Source organism: Mastigoproctus giganteus, chromosome 6 (genome assembly GCF_048544385.1).
Source record: "Mastigoproctus giganteus isolate SK-2022 chromosome 6, ASM4854438v1, whole genome shotgun sequence".
Classification (NCBI taxonomy): Eukaryota; Metazoa; Arthropoda; class Arachnida; order Uropygi; family Thelyphonidae; genus Mastigoproctus; species Mastigoproctus giganteus.
In genome coordinates this window covers 73,140,974-73,163,076 of record NC_143580.1, presented here as the reverse complement: position 1 = coordinate 73,163,076, position 22,103 = coordinate 73,140,974, and the positions used below count along the sequence as shown (strand labels likewise).

General features: G+C 38.7%; 1 protein-coding gene across 2 annotated transcripts in view; it reads right to left on the bottom strand.

Moving 5' to 3' along the window:
- Positions 1-676, bottom strand: part of LOC150084409 (ras-related protein Rab-20-like) — a 258,891-nt gene extending 258,215 nt beyond the window's left edge. For both annotated transcript variants that reach the window (XM_090376049.1, XM_090376050.1), the window contains exon 1: positions 529-676. Coding sequence is in view for 1 of the 2 variants with exons in the window: in XM_090376050.1 (XP_090232176.1) it covers positions 529-539 (11 nt within the window). In the remaining variant the exon portion in view is untranslated. The remainder of the gene's footprint in view (positions 1-528) is intronic.
- Between the last annotated feature and the right edge of the window lie 21,427 nt (positions 677-22,103).

Genomic DNA, 22,103 nt, shown 5'->3' with positions numbered 1-22,103 from the left:
AGTCTTCCACGTTATCACTGAACTTGAGTTGTTATACACAATGTCAAACAAAAGTAATTCAGTGTATCTCAGTAATTAGCACAGCTGCACTGGCTCTTTCATACTAAGATTTATATTTCGTACGAAATTATTTTTACTAGTTTTAAATCGATTAAAAAAGCTGCATCGGGCATTCCGAGCCTTCGCGCTGGTCTATGCAAATGACAATCCCTTTCTTCATCGATTCTCTTCCCCAGAACCTCTGACCACAGGTTAACAGTTCAGAAACAAGTGCAACGTGACCGCCTTGTTACCGAACCACTAACTCCCCGACGTTATTACTGAATAACGTTGTAAAGTACTAACGTTGTTAAACACAGTGACAAAAAAAAAGTAATTAAATATTTCAAACGTTGAAAATGCCTATTTATTAGGTCTGAAACATCACAGCGATTATTAAAGCATTAATTAGCTCACAGGTCATATATTACTTTCAATAATGGAAAGATAATAAGCGGTTAGGTGACAATCGCCATTAAAACTACTTACGCTTTCTTCATTTTCAGTGCAAAACAAAGGTTCCACGACCAAATTAGTTTAATACAAACTGTGCTTTAACCATTTCTCTTTGGTTTAATGGAAGTACGACAGTATTGTACAAAACACACATCTCAAACAGCTGATCCGTGCACACGCCACAAACTGATACTACTTTCAAACACTCAACTCACATGGTGCTGTTTATTCTGCCCTCTATTAGCAGTACACACAAATAGATTAATGACTAAGAACAGTTCGACATCCAACAAAAGTCGGTCCAAGTAGAGAATAAATAGGCTACAACTCTCCCCTAATGATCAAAATAATGTGTATTTTAGGCCCCACCCCCGTTAACTGCTTTACGCCTTCTCTTTATAAAATCCTGTAACTGCCCCTATTTGTTTCCAACGTTCTTCAACAATAACCTGCACACGTCAAACTGTAAATATTTTTCTGTTTTCAATTGGCGCCTACTCTGTATGATACTTAAATTTAAAGTGATATTCATCCATAACACCACAGTTATGAATTGGGAGGTGATCTGATCGAAGTATTTAAGGCATTGAATGGATTGAGCAAGCACAATGTTGATGTTATCATCCCTCTTGCTCGGACTACACACGTGGGGACGGCGGGGGGGGGCGTAAATTCAAATTGAAGAAGGATGGATGTGCGGAAGTCTGCCTTCAGCCAGTGGGTGGTTGATTGGTGGAACAAACTTACATCTGTTTTTGTGGAAGTGAATGGCACATGTAACTTCAAGGAAGAACTAGACAAATTATTATTATTATTATTAACCATTTGGTGCAAGGAAGCCTAAGGCTTATGCTGAACCAGCCAACAAACAAACAAAAAAAAAAAATTCTGAATAACCCCAAGGGAGAGAGAGAGAGAAGTAAAAGGGAATCACCAAGGCAGAGAAGAATGATGATATCCAGCTCAGGACCCTGGGTGTGCCAAGCCCATACGCACCAAATGTGAGCCCCCGAGGGGGAATTATTGGAGCAGATGGACAGGTGATGTGGGAAGGGCGTTTTTTTTTCCTTCTTGCTTCATGCTTTATAAGCTTGCTTCTTTGCTACTACTAATACTAATTAATGGTACATGCATACTTATCAATAAATTGCAGTGTTTTGTTATATGTAGGTTAGTGCAAATGCATCCTTTTAACATAGCTATCTACCAAATTAGTTAAATTAATTAATTAAATTGACATCGTTTTGGTTATATCTCATATTGTGACTGACTTCACAACGATTTGCCATGGTATTGTACTACCTCGAATAAATAACACTTCACCAGTGGAGAAGACTATTGTTACTTATTCTCAGCGGATATCATCACCCAGACGGCACCGTTTCAAAGCTTGTTGGCTTCTCTTCAGTAGGTGGGCAGGTACCCTGGTGTTCCAATAGTCGCAGCCCAGTTATGAAGTATAACTTCACAATATGAGAGATGCTTTATGGTGCGTAGTGATATAGACTATAAAGTATTTAAGGGTAAAGGCCTCATGCTACGAGGTAGAACTACATATTAGTCATTCTACCTCGTAGCATGAGGCCTTTGCCCTTAAATACTTTATAGTATTTTGTTATGTATGTAAGTGTTTCAATGCTTGTAATGCAGTAGTTATTTTTGTTATACTGTATTAATTTCGATGTAGGCAACCCAAAGAAATGAACAGCGCATTTCTTTGATCAGTGATAAGTAAAATGACATTTAACATAAAGCCATGTGACTTGGCTATACCAACTACTGCAAGCGACGGAGCTTCCGGGATTTCCTAAAGGGAAAGCAGTTTTCCGGAAGTGGTTTTCCTAAAGGGAGTGGTAAAAAAAAAAAAAAGTCATATTTGAGCCACAGAAAAACTAATTCAACTCTCCCCTTCCCCCTTTTGTAGAATGACTGTAAACTGCGTGCGTTCTCTGGTCGGTTTGTCTGTTTTGCTTGACGAAAAACCTGAGTTTCCTGGTAGAAAAAAATCTTGCTATCTACGCCTAGGGTAGAAGCGGTAAGCAGTGTTTTGAGGAATCATTAAGCTGTAATCATCATTTAGCATTAAAAATACACATTATTTTGATCACAAGGGTGAGCTGCAACCCCTTTAAACACTGATTGGAAGTGCGATCTGTATATTGCTAACATTACGCTATTACCTTGCATAATTATGTACTATTGTTCGAAATCGATTAAATGTAATCATTTTTTACCGCTCAAATTTTCTGCTGTTAATAATTTTTACAAAAGAACAACATTTAACCAATAGGAGCAGTTTTTTTTTTTTTTTTTTTTTGAAAAAAACACTTAATAGCTTAAACACTTAAAAACACAAAACACATAATTGTATTACTCTATCAAAGTAATACAATTATGAAAAATAAAGACTAAATTTACAGAGAAAACAGGTATAAATAAATAAAAATATTTATTGCATTCTGAAATAAAGATAATTACCCACCAAGTAACCAACTGATATGATATAATCACCGTGCTCCCGACACCGGGTGAACGTGAAAAAGGTCCATAAAAATTCCATATCATATTCTCCCCCCCTTTCCCGGAAATTTTGTTTTTTTGTCTAGAAAACACAATTCGACCACAAACACACACATGGCGCAATATAGTTTAAGTCGCTGATTCGTCAAAAACATAAAGATAATGTAAATCCCTTCCAAATGAAATCTGCACTTGGCTGAGTGAATGATATAGCCATTAAATGACTATACAGTATATAAAAGTATAGCATTAGATTTAGATGGGGTGGATAAAACATTGAAGGAACTAAGTTCCTATTCAATCAAATGTAGGTGGTAGATGACTTTCATCAACCGGTAAAATACCACCACTTTGCTTATTGGAGGCTTGAAGTGGTGAAACCCATGTTTAGTCTCTAGAGCAAAGTTTCCGGCATCCCCCTCCCCCCATACTTCTCCTTCAACCCATGCACGGTACTAAGTACTATAGGTTTTGATACCTTCGTGTTTGGGGTTTTCATAAAAAAAAATAAAAATAAATGTAGTGCTCAAAACTTTGACGATCGTATTCTTCGATAACTCCGGAATGACTCTCGGTTGTGACGATAAAGCTTCTACGAAGATTTTCTTTTATTTTATATAATTGTAAATTCTTTCATACTTGTAAAAGCTACCAATGCGAAACGCAGAAACGTATTGTGGGGGGGTGAAAAAGAAGATGATTGTTTATATATTTAGTTATTGTTTTATTGTTCTTATTTTTATTTCGTTTTGTTCCCTATTATGTGTTTGTCCACTTTATTCTTATTTCCCCCACTTACGCATCTGACTTTACTTCCTAGGAGAATTCCAGATTCGTGAGAACTTCTCAATTGTGTATAATTCTCTTCGGAAAGGCTGAGTGTTCAGGAATAACACTCAGATTAATAAACAACAAAGTTTATTTACATATATATATATATATATATACAACATAATATACTATTGAATAAAAAAAACATGTAATATGTATACAAGGTTAAGTCAAGGATACTTTGCATATATTATTCTTATATTAACAATCAATATGCTACTTTCATCTTTATACTCTGTGTTCTCACCATTCTGTTACAATACACTGAAGACCAATCTTAATTTTCCTAAAGTCTCTATTTGTTATTAGTCTTTCAGTTGGACCAACAATTCTTCATTAATACAAACACTATATTCAATTACCTATCCTTAAAACATAATCAAACTTCTCATAGGATTCAATTATTTGTCCTTAAAACATTCAAAGTTTTTTATATAGTTCAATTATCCTTCTAACATATTATAATCATCTGAACAACAATTTAATCTATTACTTATCTTTTTTTTTTTCTCTTGCATTTTACAATAACCTTTTTGAATTAATTAAACTCTGTTGGTATATATATAATTTACTTAAGAGATAATTTATCAATCAATTTACTTCTAGTGCTATCCCTTTTTCATTAATTAATCACTATACTGTTTCACTCACAGTCCTTGTTAATTTACAGTACTTACTATTATCTTTTTTCTTTCCTTTCCGGGGAGGTTCAAACTTCCATTTTTGGCTCACTGAGGATCTCCTTCATCTGCTTTCACCTGAATTTGCTACAGATAATTTTTTTTTTTTTTTTTTTGGAACTCTTGGCTGCATGGGACTGGCGTTCTTTCTCCACCTTATTCGGGCTACCTTCAATTCGCTGCTTCCTTCCTTCTCATCTAGCTACTAATTTCGCATTTTCGCTTCTTCCTCTCGAGCTACTGATTCTGCGGATTTCGCTCCCTTTCTCTCCACCTTATTAAAACCTATCACGAGGAAAACTCATAGGGCATCTCACTCTAACTCCTTCTCCACTCCACTTTATTAAAACTTATCACAAGGAAAACTCATAGGGCATCTCACACTAACTCCTTCTCCACTCCACTTTATTAAAACTTATCACAAGGAAAAACTCATAGGGTGCTACCCTCGTTTTTCCGCTCCACCTATTAAGAACCTTTTTAAGAAGAAAACTTCCCAGGGCGCTACCCTTTTCTTTTCCCACCACGACCAAACACTCAACTGTTAACTGACACATATTTCCTACCACAACGGAACCCTCAACTGTCCATGTTACTAACTCATTTTACTTATCTCGACGAAAATCTCGACTGCTGTGTCCGCTGACTATTTCATTTTCCCTAGCACTTACAAAAACTCAACTTAGAATCCCACTAACCCATTTTCCTAAACACCCACAAGATCTCAACTATGGGTCTCTCTATCTCATTTTCCCAAGCACCGACAAGAATCTCCACTTCGTCTCCCTCCTAACTCATTTCCATAAACACCCCCATAACTCAACTCGGGGATCTGACTCTCATCTTTTCAAAACACTCCCAAATTCTCAACTCTGTGTTTCCTCTCTCCCTGTTCACTCACTTTTTGTTCATCTCCTTTTCTGTACCGCCTACATATGTCAAATCTGCCCTAGTTTTCTGTTTAACCAATCTTACTCATTTTATCAACTTTCTCTCTCTTCTTATTTGCCCATTTTATTTTCTCAAGCTGATTCCTTGTTGCTCGATCTAACTTCTTATTTTAAGAAATTTGTAAACTTTCTCAGGCTGTCAGTACCTTTGAAGTCAGCCGCTTATAGTCCTTGAGGCTGTCACAGACATTCTCTCAGATATGCCAGACAAGCTGTTCTTGCTACCTGTGAGTCTAAAACGCTGATGGAACTGATATTCGGGTGACACTCAAGTCAAAGTGGACCCAATTTCGGCGAAGTCCGGACGGTCTATGACAGCCAAATCCTCTGCTTGCACCTTCACGATGGTGGGACTGATAGTAATCCTGGGTATAACCCTCATGCACAAGTACATGGTGGGTGACCACCCAGGTGTGAACCAACATAAGCAGGGGTCGAGGTGTGGCGCCCACACCACATGGAGGAACGCCGCCCCTCTATGTTACCAGGCAGTACTAGGTGGTAGATGACTCTCATCAACCGGTGAAATACCACCACTTTGCTTATTGGAGGCTTGAAGTGGTGGAACCCATGTTTAGTCTCTAGAGCTAAGTTCCGGCCAACCCTTCCCTATCTCTTCCACCATGCAGTATGATTGATGATTTTTGAGGTTATGATGAATGTCGTGGCGAGATCCAATATTCCTTACATTTCGAGGGTACAGCTCTAAAACGGTGTTCGCAGGCCGGCCGCTAGTTAGTACACCGGACTGAACCTATTGGTAACTCTCTAGGAAGCTTCCGGATCAGCTAGTGTATAATCTTGCTACCTCTACTCTGCCAGATAGTGACTGGAGGGAGTCCGAGAAGTGTGTATGCGGGGAGCATTGTTGGGGCCACGTTATGTCAAGGACCTGGGTATATTCTTACCACATGTACGCCATATCCAAAAATTTCATTACTTCATACAGCATGTCCCACCCACTTTTTCTTACTATTGAATACACCATGAATTGTCAAAATAATAGAGCAAGCTTATCTGCGAAAAGATCTAAACCTCCCAAGGACTTCCTAATTCATTTCACAAATATACGTGGTCTCAATTCCAATCTCAACGATGTCCATTTCCACTTGCAGTCTTCCAAACCCCATGTACTTTTTCTGACTGAATCTCAGTTATCAGTTGATTCAACTACTGCTCATCTCAGATGTCCAAATTATTTGCTGTATGATTCCTTTCGCCTCAAAGGTGGTACTTGTGCATATGTCCGTTCTGATATTCCCTGTCAGAGACTTGGCAATTTGGAATCTCCTCTCTTTGATCTTCTCTGCTTTAAATCTCTCTACCTCATTGTGTGAAATTCATCTGTTGTCTCTACCGTTCTCCCAACTCCACTAATCACTTGGAGCTCTTTGACTTCCTCTCTTTGCAACTTGACTTTCTCCAGTCCAACTTTCCTAACAGTGAGGTAATTTTCCTTGGTGATTTTAACGTTAATAACTCCAGCTGGCTTCCGTTTTCTAGTCACACCGACCCAGCAGGTCGAGATGCTGAGGCTTTTGCAATTACTAATGACCTAGCACAGATTGTTCATTTACCTACAAGAATACCGGACAATCCTAATCATACAGCCAATACGCTTGATCTTTTTCTCACAAACAACCCTTCTAAGTACAAGGTTGAAGTGAGAGGTCCTTTAGGCACTTCAGATCACAACTTGGTGATTGCCTCTTCTCCAATGGAACCTTTATCTCATGGCTATTCCCAACCTCGTATTGTTTGGCATTACAAGAATGCAAAATGGGATGACCTGCGAGACTTCTTTTCTTCTTTTCCTTGGTCTGATTACTGTTCCAAAACTTCTGATGCCAACGTTTGCTCAGATCGTGTCAGTGAAATTATTCTTGCAGGAATGGAATCCTTTATCCCACACTCCACTTTAAAATCTCGTCCTTTATCTAAACCTTGGTTTTCCAATAAATGTGCTAAGGCTGTCCAAGAGAAGAACGTTGCATATCGTAATTGGCTTGTTTCTAATTCTTCAGTTTCATTTTCTGCCTACGCCAAAGCTCGCAACAATTGTAAAGCAGTTATTAATCAGTCCAAACTAGAGTTTGAACAGGCTAAGAGTAGAAAACTTGCTTCTTGCCCTAATGGTAGCCGAGCATTCTGGTCTCTTGCCAAAGCTATTGGCCGCAACTTTTGCCCATCTCTGCTCCCACCTCTGTCCAAACCAGATGGTTCTGTTGTCACTTCAGCCAAGGATAAAGCTGACCTGCTAGCATCCCATTTTTCTTTGAGCTCATGTATTAATGATCTTGGTAAAACACCTCCCACCATTCCTAACACGCTCCATTCAATGCCTCCTGTGGTCTTCCGTCAAAAGGATATCAGAAGGATTTTGATGAATCTTGATGCTAAGAAAGCTCCAGGTCCTGATGGTATTTCTCCACTTGTTCTCAAAACCTGTGCTCCTGAACTTACTCCTATTCTTTGCCGCCTTTTTTCACTTTCTTATTCCAAAGGTGTTTTTCCTTCTGCTTGGAAATTTGCTCATATCCAGCCAGTTCCTAAAAAGGGTGACAAATCCCTCCCATCCAATTATCGTCCCATTGCAATTACTTCTACTCTTTCTAAAGTAATGGAGAAATCAATTAACCGCCAACTCTTAAACTACCTAGAAACTTTCCGTCTGATCAACAATCGCCAGTATGGATTCCGTCAGTGTCGATCCACTGGTGATATTCTGGCTTATGTTACCCATTTATGGACTAATTCAATGGAAAGGTTCGGTGAAACACAAGTAGTTGCTCTTGACATCTCAAAGGCTTTTGATCGTGTTTGGCATAAAGTTCTTCTAAACAAGCTTCCATCTTATGGTTTGCCAACTGTTTTTAGTAATTGGTTATCCAGTTTTCTCTCTGATCGCTCACTGAGGGTGATGGTAGATGGCTCTCTGTCTTCTAACTTCTCCACTAATGCCGGTGTCCCCCAAGGTTCAGTTCTTTCTCCCACTCTTTTCCTCTTGTATATCAATGACCTTCTTCCATTGACTGGAAATCCTATCCATAGTTTTGCCGATGATAGCACATTGCATTCAACTTTCCATTTTGAGAAACCTTGTCCAGCTCAATCAGCTTTAAGTTCTCGAAAATCTGCTGCCAATTCCTTAAATGCCGATCTTCAGGTAATTCTCCAGTGGGGCAAAGACAACTTAGTTGATTTCAACCCTTCTAAAACTCAATCTTGTCTTATATCTCGCAAAAAGGATTCTTCTGCTCCTATGCTTATCTTTAGTGACACTCCGATTTCTAGGCAAAATGATATATCTCTTTTGGGGATTACCCTGACTTCTAATCTCTCTTGGCACAAGCACATTACAAATATTGCTTCCTCTGCATCTAAAAAACTTGGTTTTCTCTTTCGCTCTCGGCGTTACTTTTCTCCCAAACAGCTGCTCACTCTGTATAAATCGCAAATCCGCCCTGCCATGGAATATTGTTCCCACATCTGGGGTGGTGCCCCCAAAACCTCTCTCAGGCTTCTTGATTCCATTCAGAAGAGGGCAGTTAGGTTAATTAATGATTCATCTCTAACAGAGTCTCTCCACTCGCTGTCTCATAGACGCACTGTTTCTGCTGCATGCCTCTTCTACAGATACTTCCATGGGCACTGTTCTTCTGAATTGGCTTCTATAATTCCCGCTCTCTCTTTCAAAACAGTCCGAACACGTGCCGCCACCAGCCAACATCCATTTACTGTCCAACTTCAAACCCACAGAACCAACTTTTCATCTTCCTCATTTATTCATTCAACTGCCGTTTTCTGGAACAACCTTCCTTCATACGTATTTCCTGAAAATTACAATCTACAGAAGTTCAAGTCCAATATCAACAAATATCTTCTTTCGTCTTCTCAACCTCCAATCCAAGCACGGTACTAAGTACTATAGGTTTAATACCTCTCGTGTTTGGGGTTCTCATAAAAAAAAAAAAAAAAAAAAAAATAGTTATACTGTAGCAGACTAATTTCCCACGATCTATAAAACTTGCCATCACTGCCAGCCAGACAGACTTTAATCTAATTCCCAGTATTTGTTCCGTTTTTACCACCTTATTATCCTCTTCAGGTGTCACCGATTAAAGAAATGTCCCGACAACACATGGTCCACCGCGCTATTGTTTACCAGAGTTGACCCTTCTACTAATAGCAGTTGCTACTAGTTTCTGTTGTTTGGTTTGTTTGTGTGAGCTGAGAGTCGAGTGTCCCTAGGTTGCTAATAGCTTTTCATTTACCGCCCCCCTTGTATAGACGTTGTCTAATTTAATCCTTGCCAGTGATCTTAGAAATACTCTTGACTTGTAATGTTCTGCTCCCCCCATATTGCTTTATTATAAATTTTACTTTAAATAAATCTCCCTCTTCCATAAAATATTATATTTGTAAGATTTTACATCTTACAGTATAACTAGGCATTTGATACTGATGGCCACATATCATAAATACGACTTTTTCATAAACATAAAAAATTCTTATTTGGAGCAAGTCCTTTTTTTTTTTTTTTTTTTTTTTGAGGATATAAGTGACTTTCCAGTTGTTATTTAGGAATTGCTATGCGCCAAAGGTGAAGAATTTCAAATGGAGGCTATTTCCTCGCAAAATTACATTCAATTAAAATCAAGAAGTGTCAGATATTTGAATTTTCGTTGATAAATATCTTTATACAGGAGATCCCCGGTATCCAAGTCCCCGCAGTTACGAGGATTTGAAAATTGAAGAATTAAAGCTTTTTCCCTTGAGAAAATTGACCAATTTTTTTTTTTTTTGCGAGAACGAACTTCTTCATGATCGTGCAACAAATGTTAAGCGCGAAGTTAAAGACATAACTAAATGCTACGACACAATTTTATCTGAAAAAATACGACAAAAAAACAAAAGAAAAACACGAACAACTCTGGATTCATTCTTTATTCGTACAATTGAAAAATACTTTATATTGTGTAGTATATTATAATAAAAAATGTCTAATAAAATAATTTTCTCATTTTTCAGTTCCTTCATCCATTTTTTACTATGTACGAGTACATAATAAACATTACTATATAATATCGGTGTAGATACACTATATCTACTCGTACTTCACAACGAGTTGCCCAGGTATTGCACAATTTCGAATAAGTAACGCTTCATTTGCAATCAGTGGCGTAGGAACGCCTTGGCATTGGGCCAGGTGCCACTGACAGGCCACATCAGTACAGTGCCAAGCTATTTCGACACCCGAGGCTAGCTGACGAAATGGCGCCCCTCGATGATGTCGAATCAAGATAACAGCACAGGGAGGGTGAAAATTAATTTTACATGGCGATTCTAGCCTGCATCCATCCTTACATCTGAGTACATACTGCATGGCGTCAGATCAGAATGTAACTTTGAAGGGACTAATCAGGCGATCGCTTCATCAGCGCATGCTCGAATGCATAGTAGTTCGCAATTCACGCATTGTGTACAAACTGAATAAGTTATGAGTTAGTGTTTTTGTGATTGCTATATAAACAGGTAATCGTGAATATTGTGATTTATAATTTAAATAAAACAATAAAGGCCAAATTAATTTTAGACATGCCACCAAAGAAAAAAAGTGGACACCAGTACCGCGTAGAAAGACTGCATAAAGAGGAAATTAGAAAAAAAAAACATTCCGCTAGTTTACAAATCTGGATTACAATAAGCCATTCCAAACCTGAAATTGACAAAGAAAACGAACATGATTCGAATGAAGATGAAATAAATGATGATGCCACTGAAATGGAAGTCCAAGAAAAAGCTCAAATAGTTGAAGTTCTTTTAAAAGAATTAGAAAGTGTGGACAATAACCAACAACAGTTGACAGAAGAAAATGATGACTGCAATAATATTAACATGGAACATATAAGTTTGAATTTTAATGATCCGACCGCATGGAACTTTAATGCCCACAAAAACAGATCTTTTATGGTACAACACGGTCCCGAACTTATACAACTGTAGTCTTAAATACGTATCCTGTACCCAGGGGCTCACATCTGGTGAATATGGGCTTGGCACACCCAGGGTCCTGAGCTGTATACCATCATTCTTCTCTTTCTTGGTGATTTCCTTCTATTTCTGACTTTGTCTCTCTCTCTCTTTGTCTCTCTCTCTCTCTCTCTCTCTCTCTCTCTCTCTCTCTCAGGGGGTAACTCAGATTTTTTTTTTTGTTTTTTGGCTGGTGCAGCAAAAGCCTTAGGCTTCCTTGCACCATATGGCTAATAATAATAATAATAATAATAAAAAATTTTGCGTTGGCCTCTTAAGCCTACTAATGGCGGATGTTTCAATAATTCCTGGAAATACAAAAATGAGGGTATTGAAAAAAAATTGAGATGTGTAAGTTGATACAGCAATTCAAATGTTGTTACTAAGGTGTTTTCTCTTGCAAAGCATCGTTTTGGCATCGCAAGAGAAACTGTTATTTATATTCATACAAGAAAATGTATATTCGCACAAATATGTTGAGCTAAGGAATTATTTCAGTAAGGAACTACAAGGGATCCTCGTTATCCGAGGATAATTGGTTCCAGAAAATTCAACTTAAAACGAATCCACTTAAAACGAGGACAAATTTTCTTAATGTTATTATTTAATTATGAAACAACAGGGATTACCTTTATTTTAGATATAGGAAGCTTCTTTTCCAACCAACTCTCATAGTCCAACGCGCTAATAATTCTTTGGGAAGGCCATATCAATTTTACGAAACATGTGGGACATCTTCCCGACTGTCAGAATCGTAGTGTTCAGACCCCTCGGTCTCAACATTGAGCGCTCAAGACTTCTGTCTTCAAACACCATACCTCTGGCAGCAAGGAAACCATTTCGTGGATTGACATAAAATTAAATTTTAGCATTAGCATTAGTAGAGGCATATGATGCAAGAAAGCAAGCTTATGCAGCATCAGCCAAAAAAAAAAAAAAAAAAAAAAAACACTTACATTTCATCCCTCCGTTCATCCGAAATACCTGTCCAGCTGAGCCTTAAATTTATTAAGGCTATCAACTCCACAACACCTGATGGAAGTCTGTTCCACCAACCAACTACCCGCTGGCTAAAGGCAAATTTCCGCACATCTATCCTACATCTGTTTTTCCTCAATTTGAATTTATGCCCTCTCAGGTGATTATTCTGAGCAAGAGGAAGAATCCAATCGGCATTGAGCATGCTCAAACCATTCAAGGCTTTATACACCTTTATCAGATCACCTCGCCGGTGCCTAGTCTCCAGACACTAATTTGCAAAACTTAAGCCTTTCTTCGTAAGAGCAACCCTTTGTTCCATTCACTAATCTTGTTGCCCTTCTCTGTACTCGTTCCTCTGTACTCATTTTGAAGGTCTAAACCGCTTAATAAATATGGACCGATTATTTTCTTCGGTCCATATTTATTAAGCGGTTTAGACCTTCGAAATTTATTTTTAAGTCAATCCACGTAATGGTTTCCTTGCTGCCAGAGGTATGGTGTTTGAAGACAGAAGTCTTGAGCGCTCGATTTTGAGACCGAGGGGTCTGAACACTACGGTTCTGACAGTGGGGAAGATGTCCCACATGTTTTGTAAAATTGATATCGCCTTCCCAAAGAATTATTAGCTCGTTGGACTAGGAGAGTTGGTTGGAAAGGAAGCTTCCTATATCTAAAATAAAGGTAATCCCTGTTGTTTCATAATATAATAGAATATAGGAATTATCGAGCATTTAATAGCTCTCTATTATCAAAGTTATAATTTAAATAAAACTAAATGCAACTAGGCATAATATTTTAAGAGTTTAAGTTTCTATATCTATATATTGGTGTAGATACATCATAGAGAAAAACTCTTAAAGAAAAACTGATAGTAGTGTGAAAAGCATAATTTCATCTGTATCTCATATTGTGATCATCCTTCACAACGAGTTTATTGTCAGAACAATTGCTGTAAGTTCAGCCAAAGCGGAAAGGGGTTTTTCAAAGATGAACATAACATGTTCAGAGAAGAGAAGTCGCCTAACTGTTTCGAATATATCAAACACAATAACTATTAGTCTAATCGGCCTACCTCTAAAGGAATGGGATCCTACTCCTAGAGTGAAAAGATGGTTAAGGATAAATCACTCAGCCGATGATTCTAGGATAAAAGCGAAGAAAATTGCAAGTGAGGACGCCAATCAAGAAGCAATACGAAAATATCTTAAATAACAGTTTTATTGTTTTTTTTTTTTCAGGTATTATTTAATATTTTTTCATTAATATTTTAAAACTCTTTCTTATAACATAATCTAGTTTTGTGGACCTTTTTTTATTGTTCTTATTTAAGTATTAACTGCATGAGATAATAAACTACCTTTCGGTATATAGTTTTTTGTACTTAGAACGGTCATTAGGGCAGCGAACCGGTTGTTAAATTATTTGAATCCCACCACTTATCACATCTATATAATATCGGTATAGATACACCGTAGACAACTCTTAAAAAAAAAAAAACTACGATCGTAGTGTGAAAGGCACCCAACGATGAAAAGCCAACTAGCTTTGAAACGGTGCCGTCTGGGTGGTGGCGCCCACAGAGAATAAGTGACAATAGTCTTCTCTATTAGTGAAGCGTTACTTATTCGAGGTAGTGCGATACATGGTAATTCGTTGTGAAGGATGAGCACAATATGAGATACAGATGAAATGCCTTTCACACTATAATCGTAGTTTTTCTTTAAGGGTTGTCTATGGTGTATCAACACCGATATTATATAGATATAGTAGTGCATTTATGTATTCACAGCTGAGGAAGAGACACACAGAATCGAAAGTTTCTGTAAGTATTTTATTTTATTTTATCAAAAGAAGCGAGGGCAGCCCCTAGTTTTAATTCTTATTGTTTGTAGTTTATTAAAACTTTTCTGACATGTCAAATATTACATTCGTTATGTCACAAGCCTGCAATGAGGAAGAAATTATAAGTATTGCACTGCAGCATACTTTAACATTTGCATTATAAATTTATAGGTCACTGCTTTACAGAAGAACGAACTTATTTACACAATCATAAAAATGAACATAATAAAAGGAACATCATACTGTATCTATGAAAAATCAAACAAATAAAGCACAATATTGAAATCTCATTAAGCGTGAAGGTTCATTTAAAGTTCATTTTTCTTCCACCTGATGCTATGACCTAGGCCATTCAGAAATTCTTCCAAGGTCTTCCTCTCATTCACAGTCTAGACAAATGTTCTTCAAATGCTGCTGATCAAAGAACATTTGTGTTTGTGGCACGTTTGACTCGTTTCTTGGAGGCTCACCATGAGAATATTTAATCAGGGCTGTTGATACAGCCTGATACTTTCTAATACTTTCAATAGCCTTCCAGATTGTTAGGTAGTCATGCCCCACAAGCCCACGGAAAGACAAATTCCAACACCGGCATAGTTTGTTGGTGCGATCCTTTTCATCAATGGTCTCCTGATGGACATTCCATAACTGTGGTGGAAACGGGAGGAATCGTTCTCATGCATACCGGAAGTATTCCATCAGGAAGAGCTGGTGGCTGGATGTGATGCCAAGTGTTATGTACTTTGGCAATGCTCCTTCCTGTAAACGTCAAACATTACGTTTCAAAGAGTCAAGCCAACCAATGGCACAATGGATTTCAAGTGGTTGTTGACATATGGCATCTGCAACAATATATGCAGGTTTCTTACTTCGGCTGCTTTAACCTTCTTAGGATCTGGGTCATGGGGCTGTGTTCAGCACAGAAAGTAGTTGCTTCACCTCCAAATCTGTATGAGCAAAACCTTTTTAAGAAAGTGCATTCCTCTGTAAACATTCACAACTTATTCGTCTACTGTTTGAGCTCTTCTTGGTGTTTAAGTAGCTTTCTCCACATAGTTTTGAACCTCCTTTATTATTCTTGATGATCTCCATGGCGATTGAAGAAGGACCGATTTTTCAGGTCACTCAAAGAGTATAACCAATTTTTAAAAACACCACAAAGCTCATAACAATAGTAAATTCCCACAGACGTTATATGCACCTGACTTGCCCTCCCGAGCAATGACTTGAGGTTAATTCTGATTTAACCCCTGGCAGGCTGCCAAGATACAAGGTGAGGTCACATGATCACTAAATGATGACCCGAGTGCTTCAGGTCATTTTGGAGGATTATTCAGGTAGACAAAGAATTATCAAGTAGAGTGAACCAACACAGACAAAGATATTTTTCAGGATTACTTCATTATTAAAATTTTAATTTCTTTTCCTATTTCTAAAGATCCCCTCTTTAAAATTTTTAGAATGGTGTTAAAGTCTCAAAACTGAAAAAATGGGGGCTTTTGTCATGTTTTACTTTAATTAAGGGGGCTGTGTCCTATTTTGCACTTTAATTGAAGGCATTCCTGGGGATGTTTGTCCTAGGAAGGTTTTATTTAAATTATAAATCACAATATTCACGATTACCTGTTTATGTAGCAAGCACAAAAACACTATATATACACATTATAACTTCTAATTTATTTAGTATTGTAGAATATATACACAATGCTTGAATTGCAAACTTCTGTGCATTCGTGCATGCACTAATGAAGCGGTTGCCCGATTGGTGCCTTCAAATTTACGTTCTGGCAGCAAATAGATCTATGCTGATATGCAGTGTATACTCAGATTTAGCATTAGCATTAGCATTAGTAGAGGCATTTGATGCAAGAAAGCAAGCTTATGCAGCATCAGCCAAAAAAAAAAGTAACATAAATAAATAAAAATAACCACTTCCACTTCACCCCTCTGTTCGTTCGAAATACCTGTCCAGCTGAGCCTTAAACTTATTTAGGCTATCAACTTCCACGACAAGGGATGGAAGTCTGTTCCACCCACCAACCACCCGCTGGCTAAAGGCAAATTTCCGCACATCTATCCTACATCTGTCTTTCCTCAATTTGAATTTATGCCCTCTCAGGTGATTTTTCTGAGCTAGAGGAAGAATCCCATCAGCATTGAGCATGCTCAAACCATTCAAGGCTTTGTACACCTCTATCAGATCACCCCGCTGGTGCCTAGTTTCCAGACACTGTAATTTGCAAAACTTAAGCCTTTCTTCGTAAGAGAACCCCTTTGTCCCATTCACCAATCTAGTTGCCCTTCTCTGTACTCGTTCCAGCAGCTCTACATCCTTCCTGAAATGAGGCCTCCAGGCCTGTATACAGTACTCTAGGTGTGGCCTGACCATTGCCTTATACAAGGGAATAATCACCTCCTTATCCCTGCTAGAAAAATTCCTATATATCATTGACAATACACCATGAGCTACTCTTGCAGCTCGTCTGCACTGCTCAGAGAACTTCATATCTGCCTGCACCACCACCCCCAGGTCCCTTTCATTCTCTACCACTGTCAGTGTAGTACCACAGAGTTGATACGTTGCTCTGGGGTTGCTGTTTCCCATATGTAGTACTTTACATTTGTCAATGTTAAACTTCATTTGCCACCTCGAAGCCCATCTGCTCAACCTTTCCAAATCCTGTTGCAGCAGCATAGTGTCAGTAGTGTCCTTGACAACCCTGCCAACCTTCGTATCGTCTGCAAACTTGGACATTAAGCCTGATATACCATCATCAATATCATTTATAAATACAGAAAACAATAAAGTCCCCAATACTGAACCCTGAGGGACTCCACTAATAACATTAGTCCACGATGAGCAGTGTCCATTGATTACCACTCTCTGTCTTCTCCCCCTCAACCACCCCTTTATCCATAGCAGCAACTTGCCTCCAATGCCACACTGCTCCAATTTGTGCAGCAGTCTTCCATGTGCAACAGTATCAAAAGCCTTTCTAAGATCCAAGTATATAATATCAAAGTTATTCCCTGCATCCAGTTCTTTTGTGACTGCATCATAGTATCCAATCAAATTGGTCAGGCAAGACTTCCCCTTAACAAAACCATGTGTGTCCTAGCTATAACTGAAGTCTTGTCTAGATGATCCTGCAGTGCTTCTTTCACCAGTGCCTCCATTAATTTTCCGGGAACAGAAGTTAAACTCACAGGTCTATAATTACTTGTGTCAGCCTTTGATCCCCCTTTGTGAATTGGGGTCACATTTGCACATCTCCAGTCAATGGGTACCTCCCCTGAGTCCAAGGAAGCTCTCATAATTATGGCTAAGGGTTTGCTTACCTCCTTTGCTGCCTCCTTTAATATAACTGGATAGATCCCATCCACCCCAGGTGCCTTTCTTGTGTTTATCTTCAACAATTTCTCCTCCACTTTGCTCTCAGTTATTACAAGATTCTCTAGCTTACTGCTAGAGTTGAATACACCTCTGGCATTCCCCTCGCTGAATAACTCCTCATGTGTGAATGTCGATGCAAAATATTCATTTAGTTTGTTAGCTACCCGAGCAGGGTCATCAACAGTTGACCCATCGATCTCAAGTGGACCAATCTGATTCATCCCCTTCCTTCTAGAGTTTACATAAGTAAAGAACTCTTTGCTGTTTTTCTTCGCATCCCTTGCCAAGGATCTCTCGTAATCTGCCTTCGCCTGCCTAACCTCCTTTGTAACTTGGTTACAGATCAACTTGTATCTATCATAGGCGTCCGTGTCACGTGTTAATTTGTATGTATCCCATGCATTTTTCTTCTCTGCCATATGCCTCATTAGTTCATCTGACAACCATTTAGGCCTAAACCTTGAACAATATTTCTTAGTTGGTATGTAAAGCCTAGTAGCTTCCACGATAAGTTCTTTGAATGCTTCCCATTTTGAATTTGCTGTTGGCAATATCATCAGTTGATCCCACTGTATAGAATTTAAATACTGTCTCAGTCCATTGTAGTCGCCTTTACGAAAGCAATACCCCTTCCCTTTACCCCTAATGGTAGTTACCTCTTTGAGTAACTCCCACTTCAGCACACTGTGATCACTGCCACCAAGTGGTTCATTTATCTGCAGATTCTTAATGCATGAAGAATCACTACTGATAATCAAATCAAGAGTATTACTCCCTCTAGTTGCCTCCCGAACATGCTGATGTAGAAAACAATCATCCAATAAATCCACAAAAGCCTTGCTACTGTGTGAGTGACCAGCCCCCAAATTCCAGTCAATATCTGGGAAATTAAATTTAATGATGCATATGGGCTTGAATCACCCTCTGAAAGCATGCCATTTGGTGAAAATTAATTTCACCCCGTCCTCTGCTCGCATTCTGATGCGACATCATCCAGGGGCGCCATTTCGTCAGCTAGCCTTGGGTGTTGAAACAGCTTGGTACGGAACTGATGTGACCTGTCAGTGGTGGCACCCTTCTGATACCGGCACCCTTGGCACCTGCCCCAATGCAAGGCATTCCTATGCTACTGGAATTAGGTATCAATGGACCTTGATGCAATGTACATGTGCATCATGTTCTCGTATTCTTGCAGTAAGAGGTTATACTCTGGTTGTTGGCAAATACAGGGTGTCTCAAAAATACAAGTCATAACTTCAGGAATGAGTTCCTCACATGTAGACATTAAAAAATATTTTATATCAACATAGTTCCAGAAATGCTTGGTTCCTGAGTTATTAACCAGAATGTCTTATCTCCTGCATGTGATTTCCTTCATCACAAAGTACTGTGTGTGTGTGTGTGTGTGTGTGTGTGTGTGTGTCGGAGTGGTTCCCAGGCATATGCTCATCTCCACCTAAATCATTCAAGTAACAGAAAAACTGTAAAATGGGCCTGATATTTAGCTAAGAAATTGAAAATCCAAAACAAGAAAAGTTTTGAGATGGTTACTAATTTTAAACAAAATGTCGAAAAATAATAATTGAAATTTTGTATAGAAAAGATTAAAATGTATTATAGAAATGTTTATGTGTGTAGTGTGTTGTTTTTGTTAGGTCACTTTGCCATCAGGAAGCAGCTGACATCTACAGCTGCTAACTGATGCCTGTCCTAGGCACGTGGAGTCGGACCTGCTTCACCTAATATAAGCTGTAGTGACTAAGCACAAACCCGCACCCAAGAGAGGGAGTGCAAAACTCCTGGGTGCCAGCTTTCGTAGTCTTAGGCCGCCAAACCCAAGAGCCAAGGAAAAAAAAAAAAAAAAACACCGTAGTGGCACATGTTGAGGAACCACAGATCAGACGTATAGCTTCCTGATCTGAAGCTCCCAACCCAGATGCATTTATGCATTATTCATATATGCTGCCAATTCCACTTCTGATGAATTTCTCAAGATCGTCCTTTTGGCAAATACAGCAGCTGCAAACCTCTGCAAGGCCTGAAAACTGGATGCATCGTTCAGAAGAATCTGCACATTATCCTCATTAATATTAGAAAGTTCATCAAAAAGTCGATTTCGCTCAGATCCGTAGAAAGGGCAAAGAAACAATACATGTGACTAAGACTCCGCTTCGCCGCAGGAGCACCACAGGTCAGGCTCCAGTCCTCTAGAATGTAGTTGATGACAGAATCTGGTGGTTTTCTATTCCGACCATGTACTCAAATCAGGAGCAAGCGGATACGCACTTTATAGCGGATAGCAATGCTCTGGAGTCTCGTCGTTCGTACCACGAAAGGTTCCCAGAATGAAGATGTCCAGACAGGAAAACGTTTGAAGGTATCCATCGCCGCCTTTGTGGACATGGGACCTTTACACCTCGTGCTGCCAACAGAGGATGGCCAAGATCTACGACTCCTGAAGTAGAGGAGGAGATTTTGGACGTTGAACATGATTATGCTTTTAGTTAAGAAGCATATTAAAGGTATATTAAGATACATAATAATTATCTCCTGTGGAATTACTACTTTCTGCCTTGGGGATTTGCCACTGTGTTGACTAATGCATAAGTGATAGTTCTGGCATTGTCGTACACATTGTACTCCCCAAATTTTAATTCTGTACTGCTTATACCTGTGTAACACCATGTCTCTGATATCCCTACAATATTCGCCTTTGATGTCTTGATCAGCAGTTTAAATTCATCAATTTTATTTACTATATTTCTAGCATTAGTGCACATGCAAGTATACATGCACTTGTTCTTACTCTTAGTTACCGTAACACAGCCCATGGATTTATTTGTTCCATGATGACTCTCAGCAGCTCTTGAAGTCTCCAGCACAGAGGCGGATTTAACGGCGGGTGCACCGGGCGCGCCCTGGGCCCCGACTTCTGAAGGGCCCCTCAAACCCCAACTTTACTCTTTTTTCTAATGACACCAAGTTTGGTTTCATATGTGCAATTTTAATTACGTACAAGTTTATAATCGGCGGTAAAACTTGATAGTATGTTTATATTCGCTTATTTTCATTATTTCATTACTACACTGCATACTATACACAGTACTACGCTGCACAGGCCCCGCGCGGCTGCGCTACCGCTCATCGGAGCAATAGAATCGTATTTGCTACTTGTACTTACAAAGGTTCTCCTGCTCTGCAGACGTACGATATACGCAAATACGCGTATATCGTATATTGTTGAAATTATATTAAGATAAAAATTCCTGTTGTTACATCAGCGCCTGGATTTTCGTAGTTTATGAATAATTTTTGAATTTAATTAATCATTAATTTATTGAACTATAACGAAAAATCTCTTCTCTAGTATTCTAATCATTCAGACTATTAAATTTTATATTTTTCTTTTCATTGGTAGGCTACCAATGGTAGCCAGAAAAATGAAACAACATCAGTGGCTGAAAAAAGACAAATTAAAAAAAGATGCGAATATAATATAATACATATATTATATTCAAATTTTATTGGAAATAAAAGATTAATAGTACATAATATTTTTTTATTTATTTAAAAAAATGGTTAACATGCATTTTTATTTTACCTGTCTCTCTTTTTTTTAAGGGGCCCAATATTTTCTTCTGCGCCCGGGGCCTCTCAACCGACCTTAATCCGCTTCTGCTCCAGCAACTTTCTCTCTAGACTGCTGCTCATTAAAATAGTAGCAGTGCAAGAATCACTTTTGCCTGCAGCTACTGTTAATCTTTTAGTCTGTGAACACCCCGCCAATCTAGCAGTTTTCTGATCCATCTAACACTGCCTCGATAGCACCAGAAAATATTCTTGCATCTTTTCTATTTAAGTGTATCCCATCCCCATAGAAGCAGTCTTTCTTGTTAGCAAGCGCAGACCACGCTGAAACAAATTCTACCCAGTGAGCCTTGCTCAGTCTCTTCAAGGCCACATTGATTGACAATGCTCTCATTATACACACCCTCCTATCGTGTCTGGGCAGAATTGCAGACACTTTCAAATTTAAACCAAACTTGAAACTTTTTTTCCAGCATTGACCTGTGCCTGTTAAGTAAGTCTGCAGATCCTTTACTCTTGTCATTAGTGCCCAACGTGTACAATATGACCTTTTGTGCTCTTAAAAGATATCTGCCCTACAACGTAATGAACTTTTGCCCCGGTACACATACCCTGGTCCTGTTCCACCTATCCTTTTTTGCATAATATATTCCATCTCCCTGACAACAGTCACCGTGACCAGCACATTCTGTCTTGGAGATTGCCTGTGTTGCCTTGATGCACAGGAGTGAGCGAGCTCTGGCATTGAATTGGGCAACTGAGAGCTTGATGGGACTCTCGTAATAATTT